The following is a 19,107-nucleotide window of genomic DNA, read 5'->3' as shown; positions in this document are numbered from 1 at the left end:
CTTCCGGTTATGAGTCACGGCGCTTACGTAATGACATCACGAGGCCTGTGAGAGAAAAGCGGAAGAAGGGAGTGAAACAACACCAGCGGCAGTTAGGACGTCTAGGAGATCCTCGTTAGCATTTCACCGGTCCGCTCTCACAAAGTTCCGCTGGGTTGTGTGTGTTCACAGCCGAACCGGCGCATTTTAATCTGAATCACACAAAATGTCGCTGTTTGGTAAGATATTCGGCACCGGAGGAGGGACGGGAGGGAAGGGACCGACTCCCCAGGAGGCGATCCAAAAACTCCGGGAAACGGAGGAGATGTTGGCCAAAAAACAAGAGTTTCTAGAGAAGAAGATCGACCATGAGCTGCTGACGGCGAAGAAGAACGGCACGAAAAACAAACGAGGTGAGATAAATCTCCCTGGCTGTTCGGGTTTAGCGGCTGAACAGCTGCTTAGTTAGTAAGTTAGTTAGTTAGTTGGTTGATAGGTTAGTTAGTTAGCCCACAGGCTAACCTCCAGAAGGAGAATGGGAGCTGGCAGCTGGTACTTAATTTTTTAATAACTTGTTCATGAGCAGGGGAGCTTCTGTTGAGGGTTTTAGTTTAAGCTGAAATGAACCGGAACAACAAAAATAATTCATTAAAAGAGCAGAAAGTGTTAATGCGATCAAAACTCAAGCTTAAACTGTAAACAATAAATAAATCATTGTCCAGCTGGTCTCTCCGCCGCTCTCGGTTTTCCACCCTGAATAAATCTGCTATTAAGGACGCAGTCCTGCGTCTCCACCGCCGAACCGTGGATTCGTTCACGCCGAGCTTACTGCAGCGCAGTGACGTGCGGTCAGGGGAGGCGGAGCCTCACCTGTCATCATGGAAAAATAATATATAATTATAAAATAATTGATATTGCTTTTTTTCACCCTGTGGTTTGTACTATAAAGTACCTATTTTTCATTCAACTTAACCAATTCTGATAATTTTTTCTGTAAAATCGCAGGATTTAGCATTTTCCCATTCAAATGCTCGGAGCGCAGCTGCCATTTTATCATAGCATGCTCCTCCTGTCTGTACGTCGCCAGTAAAATCGTTAAAAAAGTTTTAATATATAAACAGATTTTTCCATAACTTAGCTTATGTATATATTATTCAGTGTTTGTTGTCATCCACTGTGTGTGTAACGTGTTTCGTGTGCTGAGCAGCGATCAGAAACCAGAGAACAGATTCCAGGTGAGGCAGGCAGTTCTCTGGCCTCATGGCAGGGGGCGCTCATGATCCCAGACATTGTGACTCCACAACTGCAGAGTAAGAGACAGTAACAGCGAGTAAAGTGCAGCGATATAGTTATAGTTTTCTCCTCTTACCGAAGCATTCACTTATTAAGCCTAAAACCATACCACTGCAACAGACTGAATGTCCTGCTCTTTGTGTGGGAAATATTTCAGTGTTTTTTTTTTTGTGTGGCGTGGTTGTCAGTTGCTATGGCAACGAGTCTGCGCGTAGCTGCGCTGATACAGAGAGCGAGAAAGACGTGGTTTTGAGTTGTACTTTAACGGCTTTTCCCTTTGCTGTGGAGCACAGCACAGTAAATGTACATAACATTTCTCCAATTGAACCGATCAGAAGTCGGCAAGGCTGTGAACGAGGGGATTTCCGTATCCATCCGGGAAATCCCGCCTGCCGCAGCGGTAGATCAGCTGGCCGCGAGTCCAGCTCAGATGAGATTTTTGTTTTCTTTCGTTAAATGTAGAGCTGAGGTAAATGTTTCCCTCTGCTTCCTCGCTTATGAGCGCATACAGAAAAAATGGGGCTGGAGCCCCAAGAAGAAAACCGTTCGGCGGTCGCTGGGGAGATTACCTCGGCAGGACCAGTAGGACCGGGTCGAACGGAAGCCGGGCTGGGCCAGGCCGGACCCTGCAGTGCAAAAAGGGCTTTATTCTGCCTGCGGGATGCTGCTCCTGTTTTAAAGCTGTCGGGTCAGCAGAGACACGCTGAAGATTCTGATCGATCTGCTGCAGCTGTGAAGCTTTTGTTTCAACTCCTCTGTGATTTGGGGTCAGAGTTCAAGCGTTAGCAATCTGACCTTTGAGTTGCTGATCAGATACTCACCATGTTCATTGTTGTTTATGACGTTTTTATTATTCATTTCCACTTTGTCACTCTCTAGGCTCTCATTGCTTTGCTTGGTTAATAAATTGATTATTGGTTCATTGGTTCTCATACAGGCAGTTTTCACTCCATCTTTGGTGGCATATTTACTTCCAAACACAAACCTGATGATCAGGATTGTTTTCTGCTTCCAACTGTGGCAGGATAGAGGAGAGTTAATGAGGAACATACCAAACCTGTTCTGATCATATCAGGCATGTTGACTCCTCTATCTGCACCTCAGTCACCGTCTGTTGAATCCATGCAGTGAGACTGAAGAGGAAGAAGATTCAACACGACGTTTATGCAAACTGTCAGGACCTGATGAGCTAAGCTTCTTTATCACGGCTGAAAACAATCTGAATCTTTTTCACTTTGCTTTGAAATAAAAGCGACTTGTTCCCAGAAAGCATCAGCAGAGAGAAAGTGATCTGGACTCAGTGCCATAATCTCATAAAGAGTCACATAATGTCGTTTCAGATCATGTCTGGATGCTGAAATAATCGAATCAAACTGGGACTGGGAGCCGCCTCATGGCGGCTCCCAGTCCCAGGCACATACTGTCCCATAGTCCCAGGCACATACTGTATATGTGATGATATAAATATCATCACATATACAGTATATGGACAGGAATAAGCTGCCACTAATGTGTGGTTGGGAAGCTCAGGCATATTTAAATCTGATGTTTTGTTGCATCTGAGACGTGTCCTGAAGGTCAGACAAAGGTCGCAGAGTTTGGTTTAAAGTGTTTAATAAACCGTGTTTGGAGAAGGTTTTCACCAAGGACGTTTTCTACTCGCAGTCTCATTTCGCTTTCACTTCAGATCCATAAAAACCAGTCAAACTTGGAAGCTGAAATACTAGATAAAATTACAAAAACTATTTTTATGTTTTTAGATTTATATGTTGAACAACAATATTTATTGAACCAAAGTAGTGTGATTTCTAGTAGAAATGGAAATTAGTAAATTTGTTGTCTGTGTTTTCAGCAGCTGGATCAGGCTGTGGCTCACTGGCTTCGTTTTTAAGCTTCGTTTGTGCGCCCTGCTCTGCCTCTTACTAAAAGTCAGGTGATGTTTGCGCTCCTAATGTAATAAAAGCAAAAACATGGCGGATGACAGATGAATTCTTTGTGTTGTATTTTTTAATTTTCCATTTTAAGATTTTCTGTATATATTTTTTAAAGCCTCACATCAGTGAAAATTGCACTTTGACCTTTTGTTTCAAACATCTGGAAGAGCCTGACTTATTGAGGACTTCTGAAATCATTCCCAGGACTGCAAATGGCCCCCGGGCCACACTTTGGACACCCCTAAAAACTATCCTGCATCTGCTTTTTGTCCAGAAATGTTTGGGGGGTTTTCTAGAAATTGTCCAAATGTATTACACACACACAGTAATGTATTTGTATAGTTTATGAGTATTTAATATTTTACCATATTTCCATTTATTCTGGTTCTTGTTTCTGAACTTTGACCCTTTCTGACTCCTGACCAAATCACAGACTCTCTAAATAACCAGAATAAATCCAAACCTTTTGAGGAAATGAAACATCTTGCTTTTAAATAGCAGGAGAGCAGGAGCTTCTTAAAGACACAGAGGCCCAATTTCAATTAGTTAAAACAGGAAGTCACATTTCTTTAAAATCATATTTGATATATTCAGCTTTTTTTTTTTACAACAAGTGAAAGTAACATAGTAACGAAATGGTACTAAATGCCTGGAACATCCATGATACTGCCCTTTTAATGATTTAAAGACAGTTTTATTTCAAACATCAACATATTAAATTATTGATTAATAAATGTTAGGTGGTTCTGCTTGGCATGTTTTTGAGGCTTTATACCTTAAAACCGACGTCATTAGTCATGAGATTTTGGTCATTTTACTTCTTAAATATGAGAATCATTATTTTTAAATGTGGAACTGCTTCACAATATTTGTCTGTCTTGAAGCAATTTTGAGTATCAGGCTGACTCCCTGTTTCCTGTTGCTGCCGATCTGCTGACCTAGCTGTGTTTCAGAAAGACTCACTTCCCATTTGGTCTAAATTCAAAAGAAGAAAAGCTGATTATGCGTCAGGTTAATTTATCTCAGCTGACTGATGGGACAAGTTAATGGAGGTGTAATAAATGAAGGTGACCTTTGACCCCCAGCGGCTCTCCAGGCCCTGAAGAGGAAAAAGCGCTATGAGAAGCAGCTGACCCAGATTGACGGGACGTTGTCCACCATCGAGTTCCAGCGGGAGGCGCTAGAGAACGCCAACACCAACACGGAGGTGCTGAAGAACATGGGCTTCGCTGCCAAAGCCATGAAGGCCGCACACGAGAACATGTAAGCTCTCTGTTCCGCTTCCTGTCGCTTTGGGCTTACTTCCTGTTGGTTTTCGTATAAACGCAATCTTTCTCTCCCGCCGTCCGCCAGGGACATCGACAAGGTGGACGACCTGATGGCGGACATCACGGAGCAGCAGGAGCTGGCGCAGGAGATCTCTGATGTCATCTCCAGACCAGTGGGCTTCGGGGAAGATTATGACGAGGTGAGAGCCGATCGGAACCAGAGGTCCAGTTCAGCTCTGACTTTATGTTCGCGCTTCGATTCTTCTTCTTCAGACGCTGTCCAAACGTCTTGTTCCCAATTTTCTACCACAAAACAAAGCGCTGCGGCGGCCATCTTTACTGCCTAACGGAGCGCTGCTGGGTGGCGGCCATCTTTACTGGTTAAACAGAGCGCTGCTGGGTGGCGGCCATCTTTACTGGTTAAACAGAGCGCTGCTGGGTGGCGGCCATCTTTACTGGTTAAACAGAGCGCTGCTAGGTGGCGGCCATCTTGACTGCCTAATGGAGCGCTGTCCAGATTATGGCCTAATCCCAGCGTCTGTGTTCAGGATGAGCTGATGGCGGAGCTGGAGGAGCTGGAGCAGGAGGAGCTGGATAAAAACCTGCTGGAGATCGAGGGAACAGAAGACGTGCCTCTGCCCAGCGTCCCGTCAACGTCGCTTCCCTCTCAGCCAGGTGAGACTTCCTGTTCAGACTCACCTGCTGCGCCGGACGCTCAACCTCACCTTTGACCTCTCTCTGTTTCTGCTCCAGCCAAGAAGAAGGTGGAGGAAGACGAGGACAGCCTGGCCGACCTGGAGGCCTGGGCGGCCAACTGAGCAGGGGTTTCCCTAGCAGAGCAGCAGGGGCTGTTGGTTGCTGATGCTGCTCTGCATCCCAGCTTCTCTTCCTGCTGAGCGACCTCTGACCTCTGCTCCCTCTGAGTGAAACAAAATGTACTCCAGGAGCCTGAGGCTACCCTGTGTTTGTGGAAATGGTGTGTGTGTGTGTGTGTGTGTGTGTGTGTGGGCGTGTGCGCGTGCGTGCAGCAGCAGGACCAGGCTTGTTTTACAGCAATGTGAAGCATCAACTCATGTACAGAAAGTGGCGCGGCAGGCAGCCATCTTGCTGCTCTCCATGCTCCTGTCAGTCTGCTGCGCTGCAGATATGATGAACCCGTTTCTGCTGAATGTCTTAGGAATGTTGGATTGGTACTGAACCGTGATCCACAGATTACTGAAGGAGCGTTTGCTCCTGTTGCACAGCTGGAGTTTAAGTTTCCATGAAACCTTCGCTGCTTCGCTTCAGCCACACCTTCAAGTCTTATTTTCCTTAAAGCAATTTGGAAGAAAACATGAAAAATGTTGCTTCCTTTCAAGAGTTTAAATAATCTAAAATTTCACACACATCTCTGAAACAGACATGTTGCATTAACCAACTGCTTAAATGTTCTCTGAATGTGCATTTAGCTCAGTGATTTTATCAATAACCGGAATGTCCTGCAGGAAGAACACGCAGCTTTCTGCTCTGAGCTGCTGCTCTTCTCGCCGAGTTAATCTCCTGATTGCTGAACAGTTTGGGATTAAATGAGACTGAGGTGAACTCCTGAAGGGAGGTTTTCTGTTTCAGCTGTAAATTGATAAGTTGATGTTTGATCTGTTTCTGATTGGCCTGCTGCTCTGCTGAATGAAACGTGCCTGACACCTCCTGCGCCTTGTGATTTGCGGTTTCCTAACGACTGGATTTATGTGTAACTCTGCTCCAGCACTCACTGATGGACCCGATGGGTTCTGGTTCTGACTCCGTCTTCCTGCTGAAATCACCATGGAAACAAGCTTCTGCTCACTGCCGGGCTGCAGCCTCTCCTCCTGTTCGTCAGATCTAACCTTTGATAAAAGCGTTGCAGCTCTTTGTATTTATAATAAGTAAAAAGCTCCAACATATGCTGGGATTACTTTACCTCAGATGTCGTCATGCTCTTCCTGACTGCGCTGGTTCTGGACTTTATCCAGCGCAAACAGTTTCACTGTTACTACAGCACAGGTAACCTGAATAAAGTTTGGATTCAATGACTTGTAAGAATTGCTGATTCTCCAAATAAAATAATTAGATTTTTATGCTTTTTCTCAATTCGGCCATTGCTGGTCCTTTTCTCTGATTTTTAAAGTAATTCTGTTAATATTCCTCCTTTATTAAATGATTACAACATTTTTTTTAAGTCTTGGTGGAGGAAGTGGTTCCAAGATCAGTTCCGGATCGAAGATATTTTAAAAGTTTATCCGTAGATACACAGAACTGGTCCAGGAACTGACCCTTGAGGAACACCTCCACCAACAGCTTCCTTGTTTTCAAGCTCAAACTCTTGTTTCGACAGTTTCTGTCATTCACTTTGATTTTCAAACATCTGCAGAAAGAATCATTTACTGCTAGAAAAACATGTTTCCTTTAAATAGTTTAAGTTTTTGGTTGTTTTCTAAACTCGGCCTCACAGAGCCAGAGGAACCTGAGCTGGCAGTTCTCCTACATCTGCTCCTGAATTAGCTGTAGCATAATGTTACAGCTCAATGTCAAAGGTCACGCTCAGACTGTCCGTCTTACCGGCTGCATTTCTTTGATCTTTTCTAACTAAAGCTACAGAAAATGTTGTGACTTGCATGCAAAGTTATAATTTAAACATCTGGGTTGCATAATTTAAGATTGTGTGAGAAGTAAAGATGGTGGGTCAGCTTTGACCCCCTTTCAGATAGAAGTTACATTATAAATTTGGCTGATCCAGATGATTGTGTTATTACCAGACATTTGGATGCTTGGCACACATACACACGAAACAAATGTGATGTTTTACAAACCAGTAAAAGACTTGGAAACAAGTCTTGAATTAATTCCATTTCTGCAGCAGCAAAACAGAAAAACATGAACAGAAAAAAAATATTTTTGCTTCTGCTTCCCAACCAATCTGGATGTATAATAACTGAAGACACAAGTGAGTTATTAACTGCAGGCAATATATTCACTGCTTCATTGGAGTTTTTTGTAAACTTTCTCACCTACCCCTTTAAATATCCAGATCATATTCTTGAACGCCTCAACTGCCTTTGTTGGGGAGCAGCAGCGGCTCTACTCCAACATCTTTATGGATAATTGAGTTCATAAATGTTGCTCTCTTATATTTAGGAGCTCTCATATACAAAGACTATGTTTATACCTGTAACAATTTTTCTGCATTATCAGTCCAAACAAATGAAATGAAAGCTTTATCCTAGGGATTGATTTTGAGTTGAATTATTATACAAAACCGGGGAGATTTGCATAAAGCGTTGAATCAGTGGTTATAAATAGAGATTTTCCCGGTTTTAAACGTTAAACATGCTCCCAGAAGAACTGAAGAATGCGGTACAGGTGTTTTTTTTTTTGTTTGTTTGTTTTTTTGTAACCTTTGTGTCGAGACTTACGGAATAACGGCTAAAAACACCGACAGAGTCCGGTCCAGACACGCTGTAACTACATTTTCCACAGTCACTGAACGCCCCACGTCACAATTCAGGTACTGATTGGCTACCCGGCTGTGGGGTGGGAGCTGCTCCAGCCAATAGGAAACCAGAGCATCCTCGCGTCAGAGCCACCCAGCTACAGAGAGCTGTCTGAACGAAGCCCGGCCGATAAAAACCGAGCCGTCATGTTTCAGTCCCTCCCTCTCCGCCTCAGTTCGCCGGCCAGGCTGCAGCTTCAGACTCCTCGGAACCAAACTACACAGAACAACCATGTCTGAGAAACTACCCTACAAAGTTGGTAGGTGGCTGCGCTCCTTTTCCCGCCGTTAAATCGGTATTTACTGGAGTAGCTTTGTTGGCGAGTCTTTTAAGGTTGAATGTTCTAACCGGTTCTGACGGGTTCAGAAACTTTAACAGAACCCAACATTCAACTTTATGTTCGCATATTACATACGATTCCGGTTTTAGGCTTAGGACTTATGTTTTCCAGGCCGAGTTCACTTGTTAGCAATCATTACAGATTAATGTGTAGTTGTAGTTTGAACGTCCCTGGGTTTTTCACATTCTAATTTAATCTTCGGTAGTTCTGTAGTTTATGATCAGTCCGGGTCTCATGTTGACATTTCGCAGGCTTGTTGTTCAGTCCTGAGAATGAATCGACATGTAATCGCGCCCAGCATGGGCTTCTCTTGTACCTGAAACAGCTCACCAAACGCTTCTGGGTAATGTAGTTAATCAGCGCAGCCCGTGGATCGGCGCTGCACTGCTCGCGCGGTGTTTGGAACTCTATCTCCCGTGATGCCTCGCGCTTCACCGCCAGTTTGCTCGTGAGTGACAAGAACAGGCAGAGATTATGCTTCGCTGCACCGACTGAGAGTAGCTACATAGCTGTAACAACACGTGGTCTTAATACGCGCTTAGGTCTTTTATAGTTTTATTTATGATTTTTAATAGTTCTAATGTGTTTTTCAGGTTCTAGTGTACGTGTCATCTTAATGGCTTCAGATGTGTGAAAAATTGTGATCAAACACATTAAAAGTAATCCAAAAGCAAATTAAAGCCAGTTGGCGCCAGTTAAGCAACAACAAAGCAGCAGAGCAAGACAATTTATTTCTTTGAAATTGACGCTGTTGGATCGTCATGTGATTGGAAGCAAACAAAATATGATTGATATGATCAGTAGGGTCAAAGTCCAAACAAACACTGTCCAAGGCCTGCAGAAATCAAAATTTTAACCATCTGAATTCATGCACTATAGTAATGTTGAAGTATTTTTTGCATAGAAACCTTTTAAAGAATAATTGGGCATCTTGCACTTGATAACCCGGATCAGTTGGGATGAATGTGACTGAATTGAAGAGGATTTTTGGGAGGTTCCTGCAGACCGACGTTCTGGTGAACTTGGAAGTTTTCCAGTGTGATTTATTCCTCCTAGCTGAGCCGAAAGTTTGTTGTTTTTCTGCAGGAAAGAGAATAAATAAAAGTTTCTACTGAGTGAAAAGCCTCTGAATATTGAGCCAGATGTTGTTAATGTTTCCTAACCGTTGTCCTCCCTGGCGGCGCCGGTCGGGTCCAGCTGACATCAGCCTGGCGGAGTGGGGCCGGAAGGCCATCGCCATCGCAGAGAACGAGATGCCGGGCCTGATGAAGATGAGGGAGATGTACGGCCAGACCAAGCCGCTGAAGGGCGCGCGCATCGCCGGCTGCCTGCACATGACGCTGCAGACCGCAGTGCTCATCGAGACCCTGACGGCCCTCGGAGCCGAGGTGACCTTTGACCCTCTGCTGCCGGCTGAGTTAATGTTGAACTAATGAAGGAGCTTTGTTGTGTTTATGGCAGCTGTTTGCTCCCAGGCTCTGCAGGGGGCCAGCATATCGAGCTAATGTTGACTCGGTTCTACTCCTCAAGGCTGCTGTGCGGTTATCACATCTGGTTCTGTCCGACCCGGACTGGTCCCATCCTGCCCAAACCAGCAGGATGGGACCAGAAAACTGCCTGGGTCAGAGCAGAAGTGGACTTCTGGAGAGGAAATGGGTTCAAACCTCGTCCACATTCATTAAAATCTTTCCATCATTTCCTCAGACCTGCAGCCTTTGTGTTCAGACACCAGGAGGCAGCAGCGAGCGACAGAGTTGCAGTTAAATAATCACAAAATTTTAAACCGGTCTGTTTTTAAGCAGAATGTGAACCCAACCTAGACTGCAAGATGTTTGTAGCGGGTCAAACCAGTCGGCCATGTTGGACTGGCCCGGCGCTGCTGCTGCTGCAGCCTGAAATCATTCACTGGAAGCTCTGGTTTTAAGTTCATCTGGAGTGACTGATCTAGTCTGAGTTACTCTGAAAAGGTATTTTTGTCTAGTTTGTAGCGCAAATATCTCAAGTTCAGTTAAGACAAAAATAACAGAAAAGTAACAAAATCTAGGAGCTTGTTTTCATTAATAATGAATATTGATAAAATTCACTGATGATCAGGGAAAATGTTTGAGTGAAATAATTTACCAATGGGCCTCGTCCTCATTTATTATCAATATGAAGGATTTTTTTACTCCGTATGTTTTTCTGATTGATCTGAACTCGGATGTTTGTTTGGTCAGATTTAGTTTTTTGCAGTGTAGGATCAGGATCACACTGTAAAAGATGAACATGCAGCGAACATGATCGATTCGCCAATAAATCTGTTTATTGATTATTGATAGAGGTGGACGTCATCTCATCAGAGGTGGTTTGAACTGTGAAAGGTGAACACGTCTGACCTCTGACCCCCTCCACAGGTTCAGTGGTCCAGCTGCAACATCTTCTCCACCCAGGACCACGCCGCCGCCGCCATCGCCAAAACCGGCGTTCCAGGTACCCGACAGCGCCCCCTGTGGCCGCTCGGCGTAGCGCCCAGACAGGAAGTGACCTCTGATTTATTTTTCAAGTTTACGCCTGGAAGGGCGAGACGGACGAGGAGTACGTGTGGTGCATCGAGCAGACGCTGTACTTCAGAGACGAAGCGCCGCTCAACATGATCCTGGACGACGGCGGAGACCTCACCAACCTGGTGCACCAGAAGTACCCCAAGCTGCTGCCAGGTGGGTTCCTGCCCCGCTCTGCCCCTCCTGCCCCCTTCAGGCTGTGAAGGTTCATTCCTGTAAGGCAGGGTGTCCAAGGTGTGGTGCGGGGGCCATTTGTGGCACCTGCTTTCAGACGCAGCGGGCATGTAAACTTTCTGTTCCTTTGAAAATCTTCTCTTTAATCAGTCAGGTTTTATTCTCTCCTTCTTTCCAGTAACTTTCACTCCTTCGCTGCACATTAACCAGCTTTTAATCCATTTATGAAACTTTTCTAAAGCAGTTCCAAAAAACTGACCTAAATGCAGATTTTTGTTGCTCAGAATCTGCAACATTTTGTTCAGTTTTCTCTGTCTTTTAATGTTCACATTTGTTTTAATAAGGCGGATCTCTTTAGTTTCGATCTAGAATCATTTCCACGCTGCTCTGCAACAGTCAAATTACTTAAAGTATTCTTAGTTTATTGTTCAGCTGTTTCGTCCTTTTGGACGTGTGATAAAGTTTGGACACCCTGCTCTAAAGTTCAGCAGTAAAGCTTCAGGTGTCCAAGTTAATGTTTATTTCTACAACACACTGAAAAAACACAATAGTTGACTAAAGTCATCCATTTAACTTTTATTCTGCACAAAGTGTAAAAAAGCAGAGGAACACGTTAGAGCTCCAGGTTCTCTCTGGCTGCTCTCTCAAATAAAAGCAGAACTGAAGCGTCTGAGTGAGATACGGAGAAATGAGATTAAAACTGAAACTGTTTCCTGCGTAATTAGATTTATTTTTCTTAAAATAATCACTAGAAAATGTTTAATTTATCCCAGAATGAAAGTAAATGTTTTTGTAGGTCAGATCAGTAAACGCTGGTTCAGCTCAGTGTCTCTTATAATCCAGTTTGTTCAGTTGATGGGTGGCAGTCACCTGGTGTGCTTTACCGCCACCTGCTGGTGAGGAGTGCAGCGCTGAATGGGAACGATTTTTAAATCTGCCTGAAAAATAAAAAATGATTTTTCTCAGCTTCTTCAAGGAGAAATATTTACGCTTACATACTTGAGCTTTGTGTTTTAACTCTTGTTGTCCATATTGAGCTCAAGTCTTATTGTGCTAACATTTAATTGTTTTATATTATCTGGTATAAAATTACCAGAATAAAGTTATAATATTCAGACTTTATTCTCATATTTATTTTTCTCTATTTTTGGCCCAAAACTCGTGTAATTAGGTTGTCAGATATTTTATTTTTCAGATATTTTCCTGTATAAAGTTTAAACTGTTAAAGTAATGCATAAAGTTATCAGGTTTGTTCATATTTACTCCACTATAATATGAACTGTTGGATCAAACTGAGTTGTGAGCAAAACATTATTTACAGTTTGAACCAGATATTTACATAAAGCTGAGAGAGAAACGGTTTTTCTTCTTCGCTGTCTGAAGTTAAATCTGATAAACTTTTGTGGTTTCAGGTCAGTCAGAATCCAAACTATTATTTCTGTTTGCTAAAAGCCAGAAAACTAAATGAGAACATTTTTAAAGATTTGATCAGGAAGGTCATTTATCTCAACAGGATTTGTTTGGATTGTTTTAATGTAATTATTATTTATAATTCTTAACGGCTTGGTGACTTTTTGATCATTTTAGATGTTAAACAAAGTTACTGAAATTGGAGGAATTTTTTTGTTAAGTTATTGTTTTATTCTCTGGTATTTATGGTGAAACATTTCAAAACATTTTGTTTTAATTTAGCTCATCTTGTCCCAGCTGTAGAATACTGTTAACTTATTAATAACAGTAATAAATGAGATTGTATAATTGTGAATTTAAACTTTTTTATTTCTTTTAGACTTGTATTGTTTTTATCTCCAAAGTGTTTTTGCTGGAAATGTTAGAAAACTTCCTTGAAAGTGGTGAAAACATTTGAATTTTACTGTGAAAAGCTGAACGAGCCCTGGAAGTTCTTCTTCTTCTTCTTGGAGTTTTTGTTTCCACAGAGCCACCGGGAATTTAAAGGTTTTTTTAGAACTGGGGGGTTTTAACAATGTGTTGTGCACCATTTCTAATCAAGGAGACCTAAAATATAACCAGTTGTTATTGTAACTATCTATTGTGTTTTTTTTAGTATCCTTGACCTGATTATGTAATGTATTGTTAAATTATTGTATAATAAATGTTTTGTTAAAAATCAAAAAAAAAAAAAAAAAATTTCTTCTTCTCTTGTTTCATGTCTGGCCTGTCCTCAGGTATCCGCGGCGTGTCGGAGGAAACCACCACAGGAGTTCATAACCTCTACAAGATGTTGAAAAAAGGCGACCTGAAGATGCCAGCCATCAACGTCAACGACTCCGTCACCAAGGTAATCGCCTGCCTGACCGCCGCCTCCGTCGGCAGTCTTCCTCCTCCTCCTCATCGTCAGCACGTCTCTGCAGAGTAAGTTCGACAACCTGTACGGCTGCAGGGAGAGTCTGATCGACGGCATCAAGCGAGCCACCGACGTCATGATCGCCGGGAAGGTCGCCGTGGTAGCGGGCTACGGCGACGTCGGCAAAGGCTGCGTCCAGGCGCTGCGGGCCTTCGGCGCCCGCGTCATCGTCACAGAGATCGACCCCATCAACGCCCTGCAGGCCGCCATGGAGGGTGAGCGCGCGCCGGCCGAGGCGCCGAGCTTTGGGCCGTGGGAAGTCGGCTAACACGGACTTCCTGTTTCAGGGTACGAGGTGACAACGATGGACGAAGCCTGCAAGGAGGGAAACATCTTCGTCACCACGACCGGCTGCGAGGACATCATCCTGGGGCGGTGAGCTCCTGCTGCCGCCGCGCCGCAGCAAAATATTAGATATTAATCCTGCAGCTTTCAGCAGAGTTTACTGAAACATTTAAACCGAGACATTTAAACTAACATAATGAAACTGTCCTCATGGCGAAGCCAACGGCGCTGCAGGGGAACAGGAAGTGACAACAGCTTTTACTTTTTTAAAGGAATATTTGCTCTCATTTATGAAGACTCTCAGTTTAGCACATAATATTGGAGTTCTTAAAAATCACCAGGGAAACCCTTAACATAAAGCTGTTTAAATATTTTATTTACACTTTAACTGATTTCAGACTGGTTTTTGTTGGCCAAAAATACATTATTATCCATTTATTTCAGATTTTCTATGACACTTTGGATATTGTGTGATTTTTGTATACATCTATCTACAAATATATTTTTATTCTAATGACATTTTATAAAGGAAAGTAAAAAATACAATTTGAAAATGTGGAGTTTTTTATGTTACTGTTATTGACGCATTTAAAAATGTACATAGTGATATCAGCCTGTTGGTTTCCGTAGCAACGAGTGATTTCAGTTTCCATTTCAGTCACTTTGAGAGCATGAAGGACGACGCCATCGTCTGCAACATCGGACACTTCGACTGCGAGATCGACATGATCTGGCTGAACAAGAACGCCGCGGAGCGCATCAACGTGAAGCCGCAGGTGGGCCGGCCGTTCACCGCGTCACCACCTCAGCACTTCACCGTTAATGCGTTCACCACTTCATCTTTAACCCGCTCATGTCCAGATTCACTCATTACCTTCCATCAGGTTTGAATCTGTTATTCCTGCGTTTTGCCCCGGAGGCGTTGCAGCTCAACTCGCCGTGTTGCCGCTGCGTCAGACGGGGCGCAGATGAACCGCTGGCGGTTCGAGGCGCCGAACTCTCCATCTCTGAGAGACTCGGACTCGAACGCCATCGACACGCCGCCGGTCGCTTCATTTCAGAAAACACGGGACAAATTAAGACACCGGTTTGGTTCAGCGAACGCTAATTGACCTCTGACCTCTGGTCCTCCAAACCTCGGTCTGGGTTCGGTTTGAATGTGAACATTGAACAAACCAGAGACCGCTCCAAAAGCAGGAAGTGGACTACAGCACAGGGCATTCTGGGTAAATACAACCAAAGCTGACATGCTAACTTAGCGCTAGCAGCAAAAATGGCTGAAAAATCCTCCGACCGCTAAAATCTGACGCCTCCATTTTAGTTTCCACTTCCAGGAAAACAAACTAAAATTGTCTTTACTGAAGGTTCAATGGTAGTTTAATGGATAAACCTCAGAGTTTAACATTAGCTTAGCGGCAGTTTAACATTAGCTTAGCGGCAGTTTAACATTATCTTAGCGGCAGTTTAACATTATCTTAGCGGCAGTTTATTGGTAGTTTAATGGCAATTTAACTGGTTGCCGTTGGGCTAGTCGATATGAACTTTGATCTGGATGTTTGGTGGCGATAATGAAACGGATCCTTGACGTGTTTTTCTTGTTGCTGCGGTGGCGTGGTGCCATCAGAGCTCCACAAACAGAAACGGATTTTAAAATCTGATCTTCTCTTTGGGTCCAGACTCACATCTGTTCCTCGCTGAGCTTCACGCACTGACCGAGTTCAGTGTGTTTTCATATTTATTGATGCTGTCAATTCGGTTACCTTTACCAAACGGTAACGTGACTGAATTCTCCTGATGATCTGAGGCGGTTCTGCTCCTCAGGTGGACCGGTACCGGATGAAAAATGGCCGCCACATCATCGTGCTGGCAGAAGGCCGCCTGGTGAACCTGGGCTGTGCCATGGGTCACCCGTCCTTCGTCATGAGCAACTCCTTCACCAACCAGGTGAGGAGGAGGAGGAGGAAGACGAAGGCTGCGTTGGGTCGGTGGTTCTGACTGCTGTCGTTCTGCAGGTTCTGGCCCAGATCGAGTTGTGGACCAACACGGCCAAGTATCCGGTTGGAGTCTACTTCCTGCCCAAGAAGGTAAGTGGCCAATCAGAAGCAGCGGAACCAGTCCGAGCAGGGGTCACCAACGCAGGGCCCGAGGGGCCCCCCGGACGCCCGAGGGGCCCCCCGGACGCCCGAGGGGCCCCCGGATGCCCGAGGGGACCTTGTCAGACGGCCGCAGAGCAAGTTCTAAAAATAGCCGTTGTTATTGGGGAGCACTGCCAAAAAATTACTCAATTAAGTGTTTTTACTTTGAAATAATATTTGTTTATTTTTAGACATTTAAAAAAAAAAAAGCGAATTATAAAGACGTCTAAAATAAATTGCTTTATGTATAAAACTCTTTTCTAGGGTTAAAGTTCAGAACTATGCGCAGCAGCTGGAGCCACTCTGGTACCTGGAGATTTTCCTTTAAAAAGAAAAGAATAACTTCTGGACTTTTTATCTAATCCTCTTTACTTTTAGCAATATTGTGGGGAAAAAAACCTTTTTTGTGTCAAAACATGGAGTACGTAGCGAGTCTGTGGGGGTCAAAGGGCACGTCAAAACCTAAATGTTACTGGTCAGTTTACTTCTGTTTATTTGGCGACATTTGCACTTTTTTCTGTGAGCTAAAAATGAACGAGTGGAGTTTGATTCCAACAGCAGTTGTTTGGATCCTGGCTGAGCTTTTTACCGTGTGCGGTTCTGACGGGTCACAGGACCAGATATCTGCTGCTCCTACTGAACCTCAACAACTGAATCTACTGTAGCCCAAACGTTCCCCAACAGAGGAGAAATTAAGCAAACGATGTTGCTTCACCTTCTCTGGACGTCTGAAACCTGAACCTGAATCAACATCCTCCTGTTTCCACGGTCGGCTTCGCTTTCATGTCTTTATTACTTAGCATCGTTTGTATAAAATACATTTTAAAAAGTTCACTGCTTTTGTGGTTTAGGTTTGTGCTGGTCAGGTGCAGTGGTAGTTTTATGTTACTCTCCGGTCTGTCTAACTTCATTTTTTCCCCGACATCTGCTGGTGTCAGCCAACAGGCGACCCGTCAGCTTTTCAGTTTGCGAAAAACACAAAAAGGCTAATAAACCGGCGACCCGTCAGAACCGCGCACGGTAAAAAGCTCAGGCGGGATCTTAGAACAACCGGAGGAGCTCGTTCATTTTTAGCTCACAGAAAAAGCACCAAATTAACAAAAGCAAACTGAGCAATAAGATTTAGCCTTTTGCGTGCCCTTTGACCCCGACAGACTCACTGCTGTGCGCTACGTACGCTTGCTGCTGCTGCAACATTCCAGACTCTGTCACTTGTGGGCAATTTAGAATCACACAGAAAATCTCCAAAAGGGAATCAAAGTTAAAACTCTGAACTAAGAACTTCTGATCACATAATAGCAATTAACCATAGCTGCATGGTAAATCATTACTGATAACTATTGTCAGTATTCCCTCACATTAATATGATCAGGCAGCTGTAATCATATATACATAATATTGTTATAAAGGCTGAGCCAAGAAAACTCATGTCTGTATCAAACAAGCTGCCCTTCGTGTTGCTCTGGACCGTGAAGCAGCTCCCAGCCTCAGGTTGGTGACCCCTGACCTTCAACATCTGGATCAGTGGAGCCCAAAGTGTCCCTAAGGGCCGGCATCCTGCATGTTTTATTCTCTCCCTGGTTTTAGTAACGACCTTCTCAGCAGGTCAATGTTCTCCTTTGGCCTCTAATGATCCATCATTGGATCCAGGTGCGTTAAACCAGGGAGAGACTAAAACATGCAGGATGCCGGGCCTCAGGGCCCCACCTTGGGCCTCAGGGACCCACCTTGGGCCTCAGGGACCCACCTTGGGCCTCAGGGACCCACCTTGGGCCTCAGGGACCCACCTTGGGCCTCAGGGACCCACCTTGGGCCCATGATCTAGATAATCTAGAAGTTGTCATCGGACCGGTGCCGATATTTGCAGAAGTTCTACGTCTGGTGTCAGTGATGTCTCCCTCAAGGGCAGATCTATCCAGTCTAGCTCTGTGCTTTTTTCACATTAATCCAGATCTGTAGTTGAACTTTGACCTGTTTGTTTACATGTTGACAAAAAGTCGACCTGTTGATTTGATCGGTTATTGATAATTGATTTTCTATCGGCCGTTAAGCTGAACAGAGTCCAGATGTTTTCACAAGTTTGACCAAAACTCTGAACATGTTACCGACCCGGTTCTGTAACTGGTTCTGGTCCGGCCCGCTAACCGGTTCTGGTTCTGTGCTGCAGCTGGACGAGCAGGTGGCGGCGGCTCACCTGGACAAGCTGGGAGTGAAGCTGACCAAGCTGACGGACAAACAGGCCCGGTACCTGGGCCTGCCCTCGGAAGGCCCGTTCAAACCGGACCACTACCGCTACTGAGCGCCCCCTGCGGGCGGCGGCGGGCCGTGGCGGCTCGGCCTCTCGCCTCGAAGGAACGGCAGACTTCCTGTGAACGCTTCCTTCTTCTTCTGCGGTTGGCGGCGGCGCCTCGCTGTCCTCCGGGCCGCGTGGAGAAAATTCCTCGTCATTCCTGTCTGGGAGAGTCTGCACTGCAAAAACACACAATCTGCCAACGGGTTGAGTTTAGTTTCTACAGCAAACATCTCAGTTCTCCTGAAAGAACCAAATAATTTATCAGCAGGATGGTAACTCGTTTAAATGAATGATTATTGAACATTAATCAAGTTTCAGCTGCACCGCATCGTTATTGTTTCACTTTAACATGGAAAATGTTTCTGATAGATGGAAAAAAATCTGTTCAATATTCAGTCACTATTGGCTTAAAACAAGCTGCTGCAAAGGTTTTTTTATTTTGAATCTTCTCAGATATTTGCATTAGAAAATAGACATGGATTGGTAATATTCTGTGTTTTTCAGTGTGTTGCCTTTTAGCACTTAGCTGCTCTGTGTCTGAAACTCCGGTTGGTTTTGGACGCAATTCTGCCAAATGAATCACCGAAGCAGCTGCTCACGTCTGAAAATGGGATTTATTTTAATTGGATGCTCCGATCCGCCGGTTCCAGCTTGAAGCTCAAAAATGATGGAGAATAAAAGAAACTTTAAGAAGGTTTTGTAGTTTTCATTCCTTTATTCACTGTTGACACTTCAAACTTAAAGCTGCAGCAGCACATTACTGAAATACCACTACAATAAAATAAAATGAAAGTCATTAAGAGAATAAATTCACTTCTGAGACTTTATTCTCAGATTTATTAGTTTTAAAACCGTTTCTCTGTATGGATTCTGCTCTTCAGAGAAATGTCAGATTTTTGATGCAGAACTCGTTGGTTTGGACTAAAACTAGAAATTTGTGTGCATCTCCATGGCAACGCTGTTGATGTAGGTTTCCTAAAGGTGAAAAATGT

The 19,107-nt window shown here is 44.1% G+C and overlaps 2 protein-coding genes across 2 annotated transcripts; both read left to right on the top strand.

The window, feature by feature from the left end:
• Nucleotides 1-77: 77 nt before the first annotated feature.
• LOC116710111 (charged multivesicular body protein 4b-like) lies at nt 78-6,583 on the top strand. Its single transcript, XM_032548941.1, has 5 exons — nt 78-392; nt 4,292-4,469; nt 4,560-4,674; nt 5,023-5,149; nt 5,228-6,583. The coding sequence occupies exons 1-5, from the start codon at nt 206-208 to the stop codon at nt 5,290-5,292; spliced, it is 672 nt and encodes a 223-aa protein (XP_032404832.1). The 5' UTR covers nt 78-205; the 3' UTR covers nt 5,293-6,583.
• Nucleotides 6,584-8,088: 1,505 nt separating this feature from the next.
• ahcy (adenosylhomocysteinase) lies at nt 8,089-18,811 on the top strand. Its single transcript, XM_032548940.1, has 11 exons — nt 8,089-8,242; nt 9,521-9,711; nt 10,717-10,792; nt 10,867-11,019; nt 13,224-13,336; nt 13,410-13,617; nt 13,690-13,777; nt 14,346-14,463; nt 15,509-15,631; nt 15,700-15,771; nt 17,990-18,811. The coding sequence occupies exons 1-11, from the start codon at nt 8,215-8,217 to the stop codon at nt 18,119-18,121; spliced, it is 1,302 nt and encodes a 433-aa protein (XP_032404831.1). The 5' UTR covers nt 8,089-8,214; the 3' UTR covers nt 18,122-18,811.
• The last annotated feature ends 296 nt before the right edge of the window (nt 18,812-19,107 follow it).

Source organism: Xiphophorus hellerii, chromosome 20 (assembly GCF_003331165.1).
Source record: "Xiphophorus hellerii strain 12219 chromosome 20, Xiphophorus_hellerii-4.1, whole genome shotgun sequence".
Classification (NCBI taxonomy): domain Eukaryota; kingdom Metazoa; phylum Chordata; class Actinopteri; order Cyprinodontiformes; family Poeciliidae; genus Xiphophorus; species Xiphophorus hellerii.
This window is presented reverse-complemented; position numbering and strand designations above follow the sequence as displayed.